This window comes from Diorhabda carinulata, chromosome 1 (genome assembly GCF_026250575.1).
Source record: "Diorhabda carinulata isolate Delta chromosome 1, icDioCari1.1, whole genome shotgun sequence".
NCBI lineage: Eukaryota > Metazoa > Arthropoda > Insecta > Coleoptera > Chrysomelidae > Diorhabda > Diorhabda carinulata.
In genome coordinates this window covers 1,445,707-1,466,966 of record NC_079460.1, presented here as the reverse complement: position 1 = coordinate 1,466,966, position 21,260 = coordinate 1,445,707, and the positions used below count along the sequence as shown (strand labels likewise).

At 32.1% G+C, this 21,260-nt stretch overlaps 1 protein-coding gene across 1 annotated transcript; it reads left to right on the top strand.

The window, feature by feature from the left end:
• The first annotated feature begins 2,877 nt into the window (after positions 1–2,877).
• LOC130900750 (uncharacterized) lies at positions 2,878–17,435 on the top strand. Its single transcript, XM_057812013.1, has 3 exons — positions 2,878–3,163; positions 4,623–4,661; positions 17,297–17,435. Exons 1-3 carry the CDS (start codon positions 2,929–2,931, stop codon positions 17,368–17,370), a joined length of 348 nt encoding a protein of 115 aa, XP_057667996.1. The 5' UTR covers positions 2,878–2,928; the 3' UTR covers positions 17,371–17,435.
• Positions 17,436–21,260: the final 3,825 nt, after the last annotated feature.

Sequence of the window (21,260 nt, the reverse complement as noted above, 5' to 3'; positions counted from 1 at the left end):
ATTTAGTTAGTATATCCCAGCATATTCGAAACTAAGCAAATATCAGTATAAAATTATTTGAACTTAATTCACTTTTAGTAAAGTAACTAGCGAATTTATTTTTAGGATATGTAAGTACCCTGGAGCTTTTATATACAGAGGTAAGATGAAATTTTCAGTATAAATTGAGTATCAGAAAATACACTAAAATATAGAATAAGAATATTAAGCTTAAAATAATTATTGGAACGATACCCATTGAAAATTAATAAATGAAATGAAAAAGTAACCCAGCATTGAACAATGTCTATTGTAGATGAACCAATTTAATCATAAGTAGTACTTAGTAACTAAATTAAAGTACACATATTGGATACATTTAAATGAAACCATAAATAAACAATTCAATAAACAAGATACCAACTAAATTATAACTTTCGGAGTATAAAACAAATGATGAAACAAGAAATAGGGTTGAACGGAATTGTATGAATTATATGGTCTTGAACATAAAAAGACGTACTCGTATATGGGATAACGTAAGTGAATAAATTTATCGCTAGATGCGTAAGTTCAAAAAACAAAGGTCGATATGCGATAGAACATGAACTATAATCTCCAATATTGCATTAATTACAAAAACCAAGAATACTTGGATTTTCATCATTAGTAATGGAACAATTAAGTACAGTACAACAGTGTTTTCTTATTAAATATTACCAGAAAAAATCAATTAAATTTTAATTAAGTTATGTGTTAAGTTTTTCTTTGGTATTGTTTTGATTTCGTTACAGCTCCCGCATATATTTTTTGGTATTGCAATGATTGACTTCTTCTTTTGTGATTTCAAATACTTCGAAAAGCAATTTCTGAGAAACTTCACGGAAACTTGTGGACCTAAAATAACAAACATCTAAGAGATTCAATACATCCGTAAATTTAATTTAAAGTTGAACTTTATATAGTATAGTTATATACTTCCTCGGAAATTTATCGAAAATAACTCTAGAAATTCGGGAATGAGTGCCTTTCCAAGACTCAAGTGTATGAATGGTGTTCTATTTTCCGATAGGCCGAGAAGTGGTGGCAAACTTAGGTTAGCGCTATAGAAAAACTCATTTTGGCAGACCGATGCAGTATTTTACGCGATATTGCCAAAGAATTGAGCAATCAGCGTAGGTAGTATTGAGCAAATCACCCATTAACGGATTGGTTACCGCAAAATTTCAGCCAAATGACTGAAAACAATTATGAATTTTAAACAGAAATTCGCACGATGAGAAGTTTCCATGTGTCTCCTGCAGCGGTATAAAAAAGTTGAAAATTTTTTGCACCGAATATTCACCACAGATAAGACACTCCTATTTTTAGGCGAGAAAACACTGAATGGTAGTGTGAGTAGTGTGTTTAGTATATCTGTTCTCCGTATCTTATAAAAAGGAAAGATATAAATCCTGCACAAATAATTCAGCTTTCTAAATTTTATTATATACTTATAACGAACAATTATTCGCCAATGATCTATAATTTGAGATAAATTATTGGACAAATCCTAATATCATATAGTGGAACTGTTTAATGTGTATTTTTGTCAATTCAATTGAACTACCACACGACTACATATCTTTATAGTTTATAATTTTTTCAAATATAGTTTGTACCATTTCCATGTAAAGCATAGAAACGATTTGATAGATATTAATTGAAATAGAAATTAGCAATGTAAGAGAATTCGAAAATGATATTAGTATCATAAGTTGATATAAAATATTCAATGATTGAATCTTTCAGGAATTTTGAGTTAACCGTTAATTTTATTCGCCCCAAATGATATACAAGTCATCAAATTAAATCATATGATTGAGAAACCATTGTGTGATATTTTGAACAAAACGTAATTTACCTATTAATATTGGCTTTCATAAGTTAGTAGAACTTCTACCGTGAAAATAGTGTATATTCTAGTAAGGACTGAAGTTTAAACTACGACTAATCAATATAAGTATAAGGGCCAAAATTACATATTTACGTAGATAACTGTTATATACATACCTAACTGAATTGATAGTGTTTAGAAACATTCCATACATTACATATGAACTATTTATTTTAAATATATATATATATATATATATATATATATATATATATATATATTATACATTTTTGAAATTTCTTTTCATGGGAGAATCCAAAATTTGAACATTTATCATGTTGTTCGAATACAAGAATTAGGTGTGACACCATAGAGAGGAAGGGGAAAGGTAATATGAGAAAATTGAGTTTCGACTTACTGTTCCAGATTCATATCGCTTTGATACTTTCCATTAAAATACTCAATTTTTTTATTACTTCAATGACAAAATTAAAGAGGAATAGTTTCCGAAACTTCAATGACAAAATTAAAGAGGAATAATTTCCGAAACTCCTTTTAAAAACACTTTTTAATGGCTAACATGGATTTGAAGGAAAAATTGACGAGATATCAAAGTGATATAAGTTTCCCATCTTATAATTAGAATTTTGGTATGAGACTTAAGACGTACATAATAGAATGAGCCCTCACTTAACGTATTTTCAAAGTTTTCCACGTGAAAAAAAAACTATTTTTATGATGAATCGTTAAAAAAATAAATGTGCCATTTCTATCATGAATTATTTGTGATAAAATTGATTGTTTTATTCATAATATATTTCTTCATTTAGGAAAACTTCTTACTGTGCCACATGGAACCAACTCGAATAAGCTTATTGTCCTAAACAAGCTGAATTATGAAATACAATAATGACTTGCCCTTGCAATCAAATAGGGTAGCTTCATATGCAGTTCATGACACCAATTACCATCCCGCCGAATACCGCGATAGTGATTACCGCAATAGTGCGTACCGTTATGAATCGAAAGAGACTGCTGATACTCCTGCTGCTCGCCCTAATCCATACCATGAGATGGTAGTTAATGCTTCGGGGGATACTAGTGTTATTCGTTCGTCGCAAGTTCAGCAACGCCCAGCTGCACATGCAGAACGGAACTCTGGGTTAGAATGGTGTATAAGTTCTCCTTCAAATACTGCAAGGAACTCATTTTTTGTGACATGGTGCAGACCTACGATCTTGTTACTGTTTCTATTACTGCTCGTGGTTATTTTCGTATTGGTTTCTGGAATTCTGCTCTACCATAACTGTAGGTCTAAGAAATTGATTCTGTTATGCGTTAGATGTGTCTTATGGTTTTGGCATGCATTAGTTTTTTGTTGCTTTTTTAGTAGATGTCATATTGAAATAGCTTCGAATAAGTACAACTTATTAATAAATTGGAAACCATATTAGTACGCACCAATCATAAATACATATATAATGTGTGTTACATATATGTCTTCTAATTTCAAATAAACATCATGGAGAATGATTTTTATCTCAATTTTGTCCCAAATTCCAATGCTAAAATCAGTTTTATTCAATGCAAAATTTTATATATTTGTAAATATTTTTTGGCACAATTCCTATTTACTATTTAAGTATTAATATTTGAGAAAAAATTATGTAGGAAATGAGAAAGAAATTCTGTATGACTAGCAATTTTATTATAGATAGAAGAAACATACTGATAAAGAGATATCCATACTTACTATCACTGAAAACCTAGAATATCTTTTTGTTTTTTTCCTTTTTGCTCCAGATTTCTTGGCTAGTTTATCAATTTCTATTAGATCTTGTTCCATTAATTCCATCGACACTTTCGCCATGTTATATTTTTATGAAATTTTCAATAAAATTCAATACATTGGTATTATTGTCTTTAGTAGTCTCCCTTTTCCCGAAAACTATCTGTTTTTAACCTTTTTATATTCTCCTTTCATCATTATTACATTATTATAGTTCCTAGACATCGACTTGTATATGATATATTCCTGTTATGGTTTCATAGTAAATTGGTAGATTATCCTCTATCACAGCGGGTACATTTGTTGTGTGTTGTTTACCATTTTTTTCTTTAGTCTTTATTCGTTCCAGTTAACTTAAATAAATTGAACACTTCTCTAATATAGTTATTCTTAAACATATCTGGTCCAGAATATTTGTATCTGTTATTCACTTCTTATTTCTGTCATTCTTCGTAATTCCATAACTAGTTAATGTTATTACAGTTAGTCTTTAGATTTTTTCTATCTCTTCTTTCAAATTATTAGGCGTTTAATTCAATCCAATGATTCTAGCGTAACAAGTCTGTCTTATACACGTACTGTTATAACCTATATAGACAAAAGTATAATTTAGCAGTCGACAAAGAATTTACTTTAGTAGGTAGTTTTCATGTTGATGAAACTTCGAAAAAACTAGTTTTTACTCTAAAAAAAAGTTTCAAATCACGACAAAAATTTGGGAAGATCGTACTATTAATTTGAATTTACTAATGCAATTTCCTGGTAAAAGTTTTATTCCAAATATCTATAAAGATCTCTTAAAGTTTGACATATAGACATATATGGGCTGAACTCATTTTCAGTCCAAGATGACTTGCTGTCTTACACGTGAACTAGCACGATTGCTTGGTCTTATCATATTTAAATGGCATGCTTAACTGTATAGTATTATAATAAAAATTATTCAATAGAATTCATTAAAACAGTCTCTTTTTCCAGATTTAGTGCACAAACCACGACAGACTGCTTCTGCTGAAGGTGAGTTTTACTATTATCGAACTAAGTAAATAAAGAGGTTTATTATCACTGTGACAAAAAATGTTTCGAGGCGGAGGTGGTTATTAAGATGGTTTGTTCACTTGAGTTATTTCAAATATGTGCTAATTATGACAAAATCGAGATTGATATGAGACTGGCCTAATACGCCCAGGGCTTGGAGTCACTCTACTGCTTTCCCCCATCTATTTTTGTTCAAGGCTGCTTCACGTCAGTTCTCTATTCCTATTGTTTCTAAATCTTCTCTACATGCTTCTATCCATTTTTCCCATCGACGCCCTCTTTTCCTTTCCGCTCCTTCTCCCCGTAACAAGGATCTTTTCTACCAACTATCTTAGTCCATTCTAGCTATATTCCCCATACAACGGAGTCCATTTGTTCTGACCACATATCCCATCTCAGCTTTGCCATACAGTTGATCTCTCCTCCGAAAATCCTCCCTACTACCATTCTGATCCAAATGTGTATTTTTCTTCCTTCTTTTTTGTTCATGATCCAATACTTACTGTCATACAACACCGTTGGTTTTATAACTGTCTTGTAAATTCGTAACTTGGCGGCTTCTATTTTAACTTTAGTTCTCTTTTCTATCAATCTGATCACATATGAAAATGGCTCAAAATGCTTCTTATTGTTCGTTTAATAACTTAATGAAAAAATTTCAAATACTATAGAAAATTCTGGAGAAATTTTGTTCTATTTTCATTATTTGTGTCCTAATAAATGATGATTTTCCTCAATACAGATAAATTTTGTAACGGGATTAATGAGAACCTGAAATAATTATTTGGTACTACATTCTTTAGATTCCCTAAAATCGAATGCCTATTTTTCTTTTCTGTTGTTCATTATTTGATTAATGCTGAATTAGAATATTTTGTAAATATCATGTGTGATAGGAAATCTGCTTGTAGTTCACTATTAGAGAGTTAATTACTTTTCAATATTTTCTGCCTGTTACCCAATTTTGTCATCAGTTAGGGTGTTTTAAGCTAATCTGGATCGTTCTTAATGCCATTTGCATCAAGCAATCCTCTAATATATATTTGACGATTTTCTCCCACTGTTTCAACATATACATTGGAGCCAAGAATTCATTTCATATAAATTTGCTTGTTTATAAACACAATATTAAATATATGAACACCGTACCTGCTCCTTTATTAATTTCTCAATTTTCACTACACACATAAAATGTAATTTATTTTATCAATCAGTTTTTATCTTACTCGTTCATTAACAGTGTACGTTTTTGTGAGAATAAAAAAGGAATAATTCATACGAAAGTTCGTTTGTTTAAAGAAATATCAAGAAAACATTGCAATAACTTCATAAATGTTCAAGATTAATATCGTTTTACGGCTCTTTTCATAAAATTAATTTTCATTTTTACGACTACACTCTTTCTTTTGCTTTTAAAAATAATAAAAAATTAGTGTAAATTCATTTATCTAATGTTATTTAATCATTCAAATTCTTTGTTACTATGTTAATAGTGATCAATTTTTTCTTACTATTTTGGTTAGTGTACTATACTTTGTTTCGAAAAATGAAATGTCTGCTCAAGTCGACAAATATATAAAAAATAATGATTGTGAAAAGGAACAATATTTAAGTATGCGCTGGAGATGGATAAAAGTGGGTGAAGTTTACGGTTCATGTGTGAATAGGTTTGTCAAGTAATTTGCCCAAGAATAATTGGATGCAAACTGAAAAAAAGTGAAAATGTGGAATAATATTTCACTAACTATAGATACTTGTTATATACTGACTTCAAATATGGAGGTTTATGCCGTGAATTTATATGAAAAGGATGAATATTACGATAAAATGGCAAGGACAGAAAAAAACTTGTGGGATAGAAGAGGTTTAACTACATATTGGAGTAGTTTGGAATGTTTTTAATTCATTGTCCGTTGTGTCTCACTTGATATCCTCTATTAAAACGATTTCTATGTTTGAGTTGAACATATATAAGATTGAAAACATATCATATTCTTGCTTCAATTTAAAAATACTTTCGAAGAGTAATATGTAAGACTATTGATAATAAAAACCGCATTTTCAAGAAATACATAATCTCATTTGCATGTCTCTCTACATTATTTTAAACTCAAAATTCAACTTCTGCCTCATTTTCTCAAAAAAAAATCAATTTCAATAGCGTTTGTAGAACAAAAATTATACGAATCTATTCCTTATTTAAAGATCTTACATACCTATATAACCAATTTACACATATTTGCTAAAGCAAATACGCCATCCACAGTTTCACACTTCACCTTATATACACAGTGATTAATTGATAAATGCAAAAACTTTCTAAGGAAAATTATCAGCTTAAAATTTTAATGTTCGAATAAAACCACTTGAATAATATATCAATCTGCTCTGAGTTTAAAAGTCATTATATAAACATTGGTTTTAGTCATTTCTTCAAGTCTATTGAACATTTTCATAGTAAAGAAATCAGCCATATATAATATAAACATAAAATTTTTTCAAATTGTACTATTCGCTCGTTGCTAAAGCAGTAGGAGAGCTAAAGTTTTTGATTCCCTAATGATTTTTATGTAAAAAACATTGTTCAAACTTAATGTGTAATTCACAGTAGAATTTCTTTGTCACCATAATAGGGTATTTTAAGAATGAATAAATACTGTAGATCCCTAATTGAGGCTTAATATAACATTTCAAACATTTGAAATCACAAAATCATTTTGGTATAACACGAAGTGTGGTTATTAGATTTCGGAAAGAAGATTTAATCGTATCTCTATAAATAGAAACATCGCGTCACTTCGTCCACATTTGTCTAGCGAATAAGCTTCCTTTTCCAGTCCAAGTTGGTAGAAAGTTTGTTTGGGCGATGTCGACCCTCTGCGCATACTGTTCACATCTGACAGGCACCTAATTATTCCTACGTTGTCTTTTAACATGAATCTTAATAAAGACACCGTCGACAAGGTATAACACTGGAATGATATTTGAAAAACATCCCAGAGACCCATAACAGAGTCAGCAGTACGTAGAAATTGGCATGGAACGTCCTACAGAAGCGAATACGTCCAAATCAGGAGGGCAATGTTAATTGTTTTTTAAATATCCACAGCGTCGTGCAGAGACTGGCCAGTTCTATGTCAGCGTCTTGGATCAGCTGATAGCACGCGTTTTACTACTTATCTACAAATTTGAGTGTATTATAATATATTTCACTCTTCATATGTACACTGACAGATTAATCGTCCTGAATATTAGAAAGGTGTATGCTATTGAGGTAATATAATTTTCTTAGTATTCCTTAGTATGATGGAGCTCACTTTTTCTGAGTTCATTATAATATGAAGTAACGTCATAAATGGAAATAGATTGATTCAATGACAATCGTATAATATTTGGCGACTCTTATAAAAGTTGAAATCTTAATAATATATCAATAATAGTAGAAACAACCCATGAATTCTTATCATTCAATTTATTTTTCTCACCTAAATTTATAAATTACGCTCATAAAATTAGTTTAAAAAAAATTCCATAAATATTTTTCTTTTGAAAATTTATTGAAGTTAAGTGTTTTTAGATTTCACTTAAACAGTATAATTTGGTTCGAATTTCCAATTCGGTCATTAAATCTGAGATTCGGGCGAATAAGGCTCGAATTGATAGTTTGTGGAATATTTTGAAAACGGAATATAAAATATCTGAATCAAGAGAACTCAAATGTGCCACCATCGAATGGATTACTCGTTTTATCATTGTTTGTAGGCTCTATACTTCACCATTCTAATCTCTTTTATTTTTGATTGATTGATTGATTGATTGATTGATAATCACTAACTTTCTCTTTGCCACCTCTATTTATTTTGTCCTTATCTGTTATCTATTACTGTTCTGCACTCTTTCATAATTATTTTTCACCAATTCACTTCTTATAATTTTTCTTCATCCTAGCCTATAAAATTATATATAAAGTTCTATACGCTCATACTCTCCACTGATATGCTACTATAATACTATTTCAACTGGTCATATGAAATAAGATATCTGTTGCAAATTTTGGTATACCATGTATAGCATATGTAAATGAACCATTTCTTTCGATGCTCTCTGAAATTGCGTAATCGAGAATATATTTTGCTGTCACTAAATAATTTATTAATGCAGTTTTGAATATGTGAGCTATCTCCTTATTTAGAAAATCTGAGTAATTTATATACTAAAAATAACACGCAGGAACAAACATACATTCAAGTATAGAAATCCATGGATAAAAAAGATCTGCACAATTTGAGCAGAATTGAAATCTCATAAATTTCATTGTAACTTTTAACATTTGGATTGTTTGTATATAAATAATTGACAATTGAGGATATAAAATTTCTGTATTATTGAAACAGATTTAATTTTGATAAATGTGTGATAGATCAGTTACCAATGTCAAGTTATATTGTGATGATGACCGGAATCAAAAAATAAATTCATTAGAATAGCCCTCAATTCCAATATTCATTTTTGAAACAAACTACAAATTCTGCTTCTTTCGTTCTGGCTAGTGATCAACTGATATTCCTCTTTCCTAATTTACAAAAAAAGATTATTCTCATCTCTGTCTCGGAAATACAAGAAACATTAATTATCTAGTCATCACTAACTCTATGTTAATGATACTATTATTTTTCTGGAATTAATTTCAAATTTTACTATCGTGGTTAAATTTTAGATTGATGATTTGAATTTTTCTTATTACGTTTGTGATTATAAAGAACAAAGATTGAAAAAAAATTTTTTCATGAAATCTCTCCTCATTTTCGTTTGTATTTATCAATTATTATTCTGTTCACTCAGTTCTTGTCTTACATTCCAGATATATATTCTAGTAATTTACTATACCATGGTTTGTGCAGTAGTTTCTAATTTCGCTATAAAACTTTGATTTCTTCATATAACTTTTTTGAATTTATGGCCCCCCTTTTTGTTCTGCCTCAGTTCTCCTTCATTCGTTTAAACTATATACCTGGCCTAATTTACTGCTTTTACTACTCTTACTACTTTTCTCAGTATTTTTCCAGAATTTCGAGAACCTTATTTCCTTTGTAATGCCTTTTTCTTTGTTTTACACCATTAGCTAGCTCAGTAATTGAAAAATAATATCTATTTATAGCTATTATCTCGTAATTCATGATTCGAAATGTTGGTTTACCGTTCCTCAAAGGAGAAAACAACTACTTCCCTGGATAATACCACGAAGAATATTGAATTTCGTTCCCTTAGAAGAACGTGATATCATCGAGAATCCGCCAAAATTGGTATGACATTTTGGTTCGCAGTTGGAAGTGGAGATGTCGGAAGAAGGCGTCTGGCGTCTACTAAGGAATTATTAACGACTCGAATCAATTAGCAATTTTGGCGGATTGTAGATGACATGACGTTCTTCCTAGTATTAACCAGGAAAGTAGTTCTTTTCTCCTTTAAGAAACGTCAAGCCAACATTTCGAATCATGGAAAGTAAGGGTGGGAGAAAGATCTGCAATTCTTTCATTTTCCAATTTCATTTAGGAAAAACTGAACTTGTTAAACCAATAGTCTTGGAAGTGTTCAGACTTATCACTATCCATTAATAAATTCTGATGGTTAAGTAATAACTTTTGTAACGTAATTTTGCAAATATGAGATATGTGGCTTCCGGAAGGGAAGTATGTTATGAAGAGGCGAATGTGTCCTGAGTTGTCATTGTGAACAGAATTAAGGTGGTTGGAAATAAAAAGCTCGATAGAGCCTCAGAACTTGAATAGGCGTAATGGATCAGACCTTACCTTACCATATGTACAAGGAGTTTCCCAACAACTCAAATTATTTTAATAAATATGATATTATTATAAGGCATAAAGGACATAATACGTTATCCAAATATTTCACTAAATCAAAATCCAAAAACAAAAGAAGTAATATATATAAAATGTGCCTTGTACTAATTGTGACGCTGTCTATATAGGGCAGAACTTTCAGTATTTAGAAAATAGACTAAAAGGTTATCAATACGATAGCAAAAAAACAAAACTGCATTAACGAACCATTAAATATAAAAAAAAAACTAATTTAATTGATTAAGGACTGCTACATATTTGATATGTAATGACTGGGGAAAAATTGATTTTTCTTATATGAACAAACTTAAATTTCAATTTTTATTTTTATATTTATGATGTAGGTGATCTATTAATATATAAATACGCAAATTGCCAGTGTCAATATCATATTTTGATAAAGACTGAAGTTAGGAGAAACATCAATTTTTATATATCTTTCAAAAATCATTAAAAAGATATCCAAAGAAGAATATTTAGAAACAATAATATATCAAAAGATCTAAGAAATTAATAATTATGTTACTTAAGTTTAAAAGTATACGTTCACGGCACTATTCTTTTGTCAATGTCCATCTATTTCATAAATGTTTTTTAGGTTATTGTTACCTTGTTTTGATAAATACTAAATAGCTTGAATTACGTACTAGAGAGGCACGATAAAGCTGATTCCGGTTTTCGATGCTTTTTTCTGAAAAAACGGTTAATACATATGTCTACTTAGAAATATTTATTTTCGAATTAATTAATTCACCCTGGAAACGTCTGTTTATCAATGTCGTATATGGACCTCAGAACATCGGAGATTCAGAAATATAAATGAAAAAATATTCTCTAAAATTGAATGTCACATCATTTTTATTATCTGCGTTTGCTGATCGATATATGGTGAAAATGATGTTGTTTCTAGAGAACAAATATTTTATCACTCACATGAGACCGAATGATGGAAGTATTTACGATTACTTTTTCCAGACGTAGGAAAAAATAAAATATGTAATATTTAATCTATTGCTTACTGGTCCCATGTTGCTAATTATTTCTTCTTGTTTTAACAAAAAATAAAGGCACCGACCATATATCAAATTTTGATTGGTCTACGTGGCTTACAAATAACCTGGTTTTTCAATAAAATATATGTTGCTTATCATAGTTCCTAAGTACTTAAAGGTGTCGACCACTTCGAAAATGACGTCATTTATATTTACTGTATCTTGTTAACGTAATTGCTTCTCTCTTTCAATTTCCATATACGAGGATGTATTGAAAAAGCCTATTATAGAACCAAACAAAATTTCAATGTCAAAATATTTTATTACTCAACATATTCTCCTCTTAATGGGACACATTTATCACAGTGAACCGCAACGTCTCTAGATTTTTCAAAAAAAATGTTTCTTCTTGCTCTGTATACCAGACCTTCACAGCTGTTATTACCTCCTCGGTCGAAGAAAATTTACGACCTTTCAAACTTTTTTTTCAGTTGAAGAAAGAGATGATAGTCGGACAGAGCCAAATCTGGTGAATAAGGAGGGTATTCTAGTAATTTGAACCCTAAATCACGAATTTTTTTATGGCAACATGAGATTTGTGTGCAGGGGCGTTGTCCTGCAAAAACAAAACATCTTTGAATATCTTTCCGCGTCTTTTCTCTTTAATTTTTTTTGTAAATGGTCAGTTATGTCTAATTGTAATCTATAGTTATTGTACTACCCTTATCCAAGAAATCAATCTTGATAACTCCATGAAAATTCCAAAAAAACTAAAGCAACCTCTTAGGTCTTGGAGAAACAGAGTGTCGCCATTCCATCGATTGTTGCTTTGTTCCTGGATCGTAGAAATGTATTCAAGTCTCATCCATAGCAACAATTCAGTTTAAGAAGTCTACATCGTTTTCAAATCGAGTATAGATCGAACGCGATGCTTCTACACTTGCACGCTTTTGGTCAACATTCAACATTTGGGGATTAATTCTGCAGCAATTTTTCTCGTCTCCAAATTGACGTGAACTATATGATGAACGCGTTCGTATGAAATATTCAGTGCTTGAGATATCCGTTTTAGCCCAATTCAACGGTCTGATAAAATCATGTCATGATCTGCATCGATATTTTTGGGGACTGACACAGAAACTGGCCTTCCTGATCGAACATATATTCAATGGAAAATTCACCTCTTTTGAAGCTTGCAGTCCAATTTTTCACGGTCGCAAACGAAGGACATTGATCACCAATGGTATGAAGCATATCTTTGTAAATCTGCTTACCTCTTAAAACTTTTAAATACAGGTACTTGACGATGGCTCGATACTCCAATTTTTCGATTTTCACAATTTCGGTGGACATATTTTTTCTTTCAATTTATTGCGTGAATCTGGTTTACTTTTTTGACGTCAATCTTTACACTGACACTTCCAATAAGTTATTGTTAGTTGCTATTTGTTTTTGTGTGGAACTGGTCTAGGCTAACTAGATATCAATACATCCTCGTATTTTTTCATTTTCTGATCTATTTTCAGTCCTCTTTTTCGTGCCTGGCTTACAATTTTCTCTAATGTGTTTTCTAGACTCTTTCGATCTATTGCTATTAGAGTCAAATCAGCAGGATATGCTATTACTTGTATTGATTTATTAATGATATTTCCATCGATATTACATTCTCCTTCACTCTGCCTTACCCCAGCATTTATTTCAAATTTCTTGGCTGGTCCGTTTTCTTTTATTACCCTTGCCCTAGAATTTAACATCGTCATTTTCACCAATCGTATCAACTTTTGGGGAACTTGTAGTTTTTCCACGTCCTTTATAATCGTCCTCCTTTTCAGACTGTCGATTGTTTATTTGAAGTCGATGTATAGCATTTGTATATTGATGTTGTGCTCAAAGCTTTTTTGATCGCTTGTTTTGTAGTATGTATGGTTTCTTCTATTGATTCTACTTAGCCTAAAACCTATTCGATATTCCCCTATTTCTGGTTCCACTACCTTTTTCAGTCTATCATATAGGTATTAATGTTGTTAGTATTTTATATACGGTATTAAGAAAACTGATACCGCTATAATTACTACATATTCTGGAATTTTCTACCTTCAGTATTGGTATAATCAATCCAGTAGACCACTCTCTTGGCATTGCTTCTTTTGAATATTATGTACCTTAGTTTATCTCCTCCATATTTTATTAGTTCATTCACTATTTCATCTGGTCCTCCTGTTTTTTTGTGTTTCAGTTTGTTTATTATCTCATTACATTCCGCTTCCATCGGTTTTTCTTCATTTTCTAGAATGGTACCATTGTCACTCTTACCATCTTCTTAGTATTCACTGTCTTCTCTCGTTAATGATTTTTTTTTTGAAATACTGACTCCACTTTCTCATTAATATTTGTTGTATTCCGTTTTCTATTTTGCTTCTGTATATGTTTATTTATATGTATATTTATAATTTCACATTATTTTCATTGTCGTTTTCCAAGTTGTCCATACTATCGTTTATCCAATTTATTCTCTTTGTCTTTATTATCTTTGTGTCGTATATATATATATATATATATATATATATATATATATATATATATATATATATATATAATCATATGTTATAATCATCTTGTTTTATAGTTCTTAGCCTCTTAGCCATTTCAACCTAGCTTCTTTTTTCTGTTTAATTTTTATTGTATATTCCATATCATTTATAACATTTATAAAACTTTTCTTAATATCTTCCCATTGCTCATCAACCTAATCTAACCTAATCAATAGTATCTTTTTCTTCACTCTTTTGTAGTTTAGTTGCTTTTCTATTTCTTTTCTGTATTCTCCTCCCTCGTTTTCAGTGTTTGCACATTCCATTTTCTGCTTTTTATCGCCTATATTTACCATTCTTAATTTTTATTATTACTGAGTGATGATCAGTCTCAACACCTGTTCCTCTGTAGGATCATACATCTTATATTATTTTTGATCTTATATTTGGTATTAAGACGTGATCTATTTGGTTTCCCTTGGTACTTCCTGATATCATCCACGTAATTTTTTGTCCTGTCTTATGTTTAAAGCTAGTGCTATTCATATACATCTTGAATTTCTCGGCTAGACTGCATATTCGCCTTCCATTATTGTTAGTTGTTTCGTGTAGGGTGTGTTTTTCTGCCCCACTTGTTAAGTAGTCTTCTTTTCCTATTCATATTGCATACTGCATTCATATCTCCAATAATTTATGTGTCATGTCTTGTGACGTCCTAGCATACATTAACCAGGTTTTCATAGAATTCATCTTTGTCTTCGTCTATTGCTTCTTTTGGTGCGTGAATATACTATTTTTATTCTCAGCTAAAATATTCTCCCATTTATAACTTCATATTCTAGCACATTTCTTTTTATTCATTTGCTTATCATAAAACCTGCACCTTTCCTCCCTTGTTTATCTTTCCTGCCATAAAATAGAGTATATCTCTCCTTATTTATTTGTCCTTTTCCCTTCCATCGTATTTCTTGGAGTTCCAATATTTTGTATTCCAACATTTCTTTTGCAATTTCTTCCATTTTTCCCATTGCCAGCATTGTCCTGACATTCCATGATGCCATTCTCAATACATCCTTCCATTTGTTTTTCTTGTTTTTACCTTCAGACATTATCCATTCCATTGCGTTGTCGACTTCCAATATATCCATGCTCTTTTCTTTAATTACTAGTTTTTTGACTTCTTCTTTTTATTCCCCCTTCCATTTTGTGGATAAAGATCGCTGGCTGCACGTCTCTTGTCGTCATTTTCTCTTGACTTTTCCTCCATATATGCCTGTGCTCCATATATTTTGTTATTCACAATTAATTTGTTATATTTGAGCCTTGTGTTGTGTCCTTGTTCTCATGTAATTTTACCTTAGGTAACAAATTTTTCCTTTCTATTTGTACTTTCTTTGAGTAGTCTTCATTAATCCATATATTGGTACCTTTTTTGTTCCATTTTTTTATTTTAATTATAATTGGTCTCTTTTTTTCATTTTGAATGGTCCTATTCTGTAGCATTCTACTAAATCAGCTTCCAGGTCGACTCCTACCTATTTCCCCTTTATGAATTGGATCTTTTCTTCTATTTTTTGTTGACTTTCATATTCCCTATCTTCGATTCCTTGAATTATTATATTATTGCGTCTCATTTCTCGTTCTACATTTCCCAGTCATTTTTCTTGTTCGGCTATAATTTGATTAAGCATTTGATTTTCTTGTTTCTGTCTATGTTTTTCTTCTAAACCATCATAAGAAATTTAAACTATAACACATACACTCACATATTAGTTAACCAAAACCTGACAGAGGAAATACAAACACCAAGGGGTATCAAACAGGGCGACTTCTTAGTCCACAACTGTTCAACCTGATAATGGACGAAATAATAAATCATGTCAAGAATACAGCAAGAGGATATTCACTTACAACAAGCTCAATAAAAATAACTTTTATGCCGATGACGCTGTAATTGTGGCAGATAGCGAGAAGACTTACAGCAACTCCTATATTCATTCTACGTAAAAGCTAAAACCTTTAACATGCAAGTATCCACCGCAAAAACTAAAATCCTTGTTATCTCTAAAGAACCAATGAGATGCAAACTCACCCTAATAATTAAAGCCATAGAACAGGTAATGTCCTTTGACTACCTAGGCGCACAAATAAGTACAGAACAGAACAGAATAAATTAAGTAAAAGGACAAGCAAACAAAGTCAGCTGAATATCAGGCGCACTCCAGGACATTATCTGGAATAATACCAGTATGAACAAAAGGGTAAAAGTTAAAATATACAAAACCTGCGTTAGACTCATATTGACATATTCCATAGAAACAAGAGCTGACAACAACAAAACTAACAACATCATTCGTACAACAGAAATGAAAATAATCAGAAACATATGTGGATGCACACAAAGAGACAGCAAGAGAAACATAGACATAAGACACGAATGTGAGGTGGTAGACATGGGGACGTAAATGTAGAAGAGCTTGGAATGCACACGCGGACAGGATGACCAGAGAAAGATTAGCAAAGATCGCACGAGACGGTAAATCAGGGACACGGCGACCTTTAGGAAGACCTCCAAAATGATAGATGGATTCATGGACATCAACATTTCAAGGATAACAAGTTGGAAACTACAGGCCCAATGACTAAAACTTATGTATTCATCGTATGGGACTGAAATTATGGTCATGTACAATATAAGAAATATGTATAAATGTATCACAATAATAAAATTTTACTTACAATCATTAATTGAGATTTGTTGTAGCTTTGAGTTGTATAAATTCGTGTAAAAATTTCAAATTCATAGGATTCAAAACTCAATATTCAAAGTGATTTTGATAGAAATATTTATTAATTGAAATACTGATTCTGGTTACTGTAGGAATTTTTATTAATTTTTAATTGGTTAGATTATGAATGACGTTGATTCAATATTGATTGGTAATTTATGAATAATATTAAATTTTAATAGGCTAGGTCGTTATGCATATGGCTGAATATTTATTGGTTCGAATATAAATAACAATAAATTTTATAGGTTAAGTCATTATAATTGAATTTGAACTTTATAGGTTCTGTGAGGTTAGTTATTTGTTTATGGTGTTGAATTATTATAGAATTTGTTTTTTCAAAATCTAAAAGATATGCATGAATTACACTAAGGTTATTCAAGTTCAGTTTTCTTCGTTATGCATTGATCATGTTTTTAAAAATAGACGTTTTTTTTGTAGCTTTTTTCAGTTGTCAAAACTTTGGCAGATTCATAATTCATATTATGTCCTTCATGATAGACATGAATCGCTAATGAAGATCTATCAGGATATAATCTGCTATCTCTCTTGTGGGAAGTTATCGGATTGATGAGTGAACTTTTCGACTGACCATTGTACTTTTTGTCACAATTTAAAGAAGGTATTTCATATACTATGTTAGGCAATTTATTGATTTCTTTGTAATCTTTTATTTTAGTACAAATAGATTGTATATTAAGGGTTCGACTGTACGCTATTAAATATTGTGTTGTTTAAAGACTCCAGAAAGTTTAGGGGTAAATGATTTTATATATGGTAAAGGTGTATAAAGAGGTGAAAAATGCTAGAATTGACGTTTGAAAATGATGATTCAATGTTTAAGTCAGTGTCAGATGTGTTATTCAAAATTCGTTTCAAATAATATGGAGGATATGAGCTTTTATAAAAAATGTTGTAGAGTAGAGTTCGTTTTCATCAAAAATTGGATGAGGACTATTTTTCATCTGTTTGATCAAATTAATTTTAGAGTTACATGGGTGATAATTGATCTATCCTCCAGAACTTATTGGTTTCCTATACCAGTCAATTGAAATTTTGTTATCTTCTTTCCTTATAAATTTAGTATCAAGAGAAGGACCAGACCATACCATGTTTTTTTTTTCATTTATAATTTAGTTCCAATTTTATTATCATCAGTTTTAATGAGTGTCATATCTGGAAAATTTTTATAGTTATTGTTTTCTATATCTATTGTGAATTATATTTTAGGGTTGAACCTAAACAGTCATAAGCATAACATATGGAAGATAATACATTGGATTTTATGTTTTTCACTACTTTTTCTTGTATATATTCCATTACAATTTGTGCTAAGTAGGAAGAAATTGGAGATCCCATTGTACAACCATTTAGTTGTTGATAGAAATGATCTTTGAATTGAAAATAATTATTCGTTTGGATGAGCATTATATCTCTTAGATATTCATTGTAAGTGAGGGATGTGTATGTTGTTCAATTGAATTCCATTTTCCTTTTAAAGCATATGATATTAAATCATTCGGAATATTGATGTACATTGAGATGATGTCTTAAGATATGATTTTGTGTGTTTGTAACTTTTTCCATTAATTTCATTAATAGAACCATTATTTGAAAGTTTTTAAACGTATGTATTATTTTTATTTTGGAAAGTATTAGTTTTATCTGTTTCAATTTTTTAATAAATATTTTTGTCATTTAGTAACTCTATCATTTTATCATTGTAATAATCTGTGTCCGTTATTAGTGTTTAATTACCCTTGTCTGGTTGTAAAATTGTGATTTTAGGATTATATTTAATTAATTTCTAGCTTTTTTGTATTTTTTTCGGGTTTTATTGATTTTTTTGAGTTTTATTATAACGAAATTTTATTTTATGATCACTCATAGCATTAACTACATCACATTCTATTGAATATAGGGCTACTATAGAATCTGCTTTTATAAATCAGATAAATCAAATCATTGAATATATTCCTAAAATGAAAATTTTACAATCAGATAAAAGTAATTAAATATTAATAAAGTACACAATGATAAAATGATAAAGTTTCTATTAATACAATTAATGGAAAATATTACAAATACATAATGCAATACCCCTAAAACTGCCCTCAGGGGGTCGCACTGCGACTACGGGTGTGGCAAGCCCGAGGTACCCTAGCTAGAGATCCACCCCACTCCCAAGGTGGACTCTTCCCAAAAAACCCCACTATTCCTAGAAGATTTTCCTCCTCCGACGCTATTAGTTTACGAGGGCTAGGGGGCTTCCTACCTTTTTTCCTGTATCCCGGATTGGTTCTGCGTTGTAGTCTGCTGGGAGTGCATCGCCCTGCTTTCGGTTCGTCACCGAAGTAGCTGCTGATGCTGATGTGAGCTAGTCTCTGCCGAGGTGGATGATGGCGCGGGATCGGAAGCCAGCCACTACGGGCCCTGATCAGGTAGTATGTATTGAATGTGGAAGTCGGAAGTTCACATCGCCCCGGGCGAGTCTGGTCCGTCTGTGTGTTCCGGGACTGGCTAAGCGAGGATTGGGCCTCAGTGAACTGGGGTAGGCGACAGCCGAGGGTACACCCGTTCTCAATCAACTCGACCCGCCCCCTTACATACGAAGCGCTGGTGACAAGAAATAAATGGATAGCTATAGTTCAAACGACGAAAAAACTGCATTGTCTTTAGAAGACAAAGGACAAAATGAAGGAGATATGACCCCAACAGGGTATCACTGGATGTTTACTACAGACCCTAGTGTTAGGAGATCCTCATTGGCAAGAACACCACCAATGAATCGCAAAGATTCAACTGCCTCTGCCACGGATGATGTTTTTGCTAGCCTAGAGACAAACTCTGGCACACGTCAAGATGACAAGACTGGGAGCCACAGTAACACGGCGTACGAAGCAAGTAGCGACAACAGTCACGATGGACTGGCAAAAAATACCAGTCCAGACAAAAAGAAACGAAAGCGAGACTCACATGGAAAGCATATCCCGGATGATACTAGCCAAGAGATGACTGCTGCTATGACCGCCTTGGGTAGTCTTAATAAAAAAGTCGACGAATTAAAAAATGAAGTCAAAGTGAGTACAAAGACAAAAACTGAAATCAAGGCAATAACGAGAGAGCTCGTAAGCATAATGGCAACCCTGAACAGAAGAATGGATGTTTTAAACATCAGACACACGCAGATGGTGCGAAACAACACTGAGCAATCATCGCCAGGTAAGAGCAAAACTGCTAATAATTTAGCTAAACCAGAGGACAATAATCCTAGCTACGCAAGACAAAGTATAGGAGTCCAAGCTGATGAAACCGACATAAGACGAGAGTTACTCGATCTTACAAATGAAATACGTACCAGGGTTGAGACGCAAATAACAGCAAGAAAAGGATGGACAGGGCTAGAAGAGGTAATACATCTCGAGTGGCCAGAAAGCTGCTACCAAAGCACCGTTGTTACAGAGCTGGGATCGCTTAGAGAGCTTCGAGGAGACCTGGTAATAGTAGCAGACCCTGATGTAACCTTGACCACCACTACGGAAAGCGACCTAAAATGCAACTTTCCGGAAATAACAAGCCTTATGTGCGAAGAACTTGAGGAAGGGTGTATTGAATATGTGAGGACGAACACCGAGGTCATACTCAGCAAAGGCAAAAATGGAGCAAGGTCAAGAACCATGTACATGCTGCCGTACAAGGTCAACCCAGAAGAGAAAAACGACATGGGTCAACTATATCAGTTGCTAGGCAAACTGCAAGCAGAGGTTCAAAACCATGGAGTGACGGAAATTCAAGTAGTAGCCTTCGGCAAAATTGATAAAATCTACCTTAGAAAGTGCGCAGAAGGTATCTTCAGAGGATCTGAGGTCAAAGTGCAAGTTATTATACCTAGAGATCCAAGCCGACTAGCACCTAAGTCAAGTAAGGGAGGACCAGCGACGACAACAGAGAAGATTATAATCAAATCTGAAGGAAAGCAATATGCTGACATACTCCGTTCGATCAAGAGTAGTGTGAACATAGATGAGATGGGTGTTAAGGTAAAAGGCATTAAGAAAACCGCTAAGGGTGATGTCCTTATGGAGATACTTGGAGAAAAAAATCAAGTAACCGCCCTCAGACAAGCTATAATGGACAAGGATAAAGATACCCAGGTAGAAATTAAAAGAGATGAAGACATTATTCATATCTCGGACATAGACGGAGATATGAACGCAAAACAGATAGAGCAAGATGTCAGGAAAAGCGTAGCAAACGCAAAAGAAGATGACGTCCGAGTGCTCTCTTGCAGACCAAACCAGAGGGGAAACCAAACTGCTACACTTGCGGTCAAAAGAAGAGTGGCCAGCGAATTACTCAAAATGGATACTGTGAGAATAGGGTGGGCACCGTGCCAGGTCCGAGC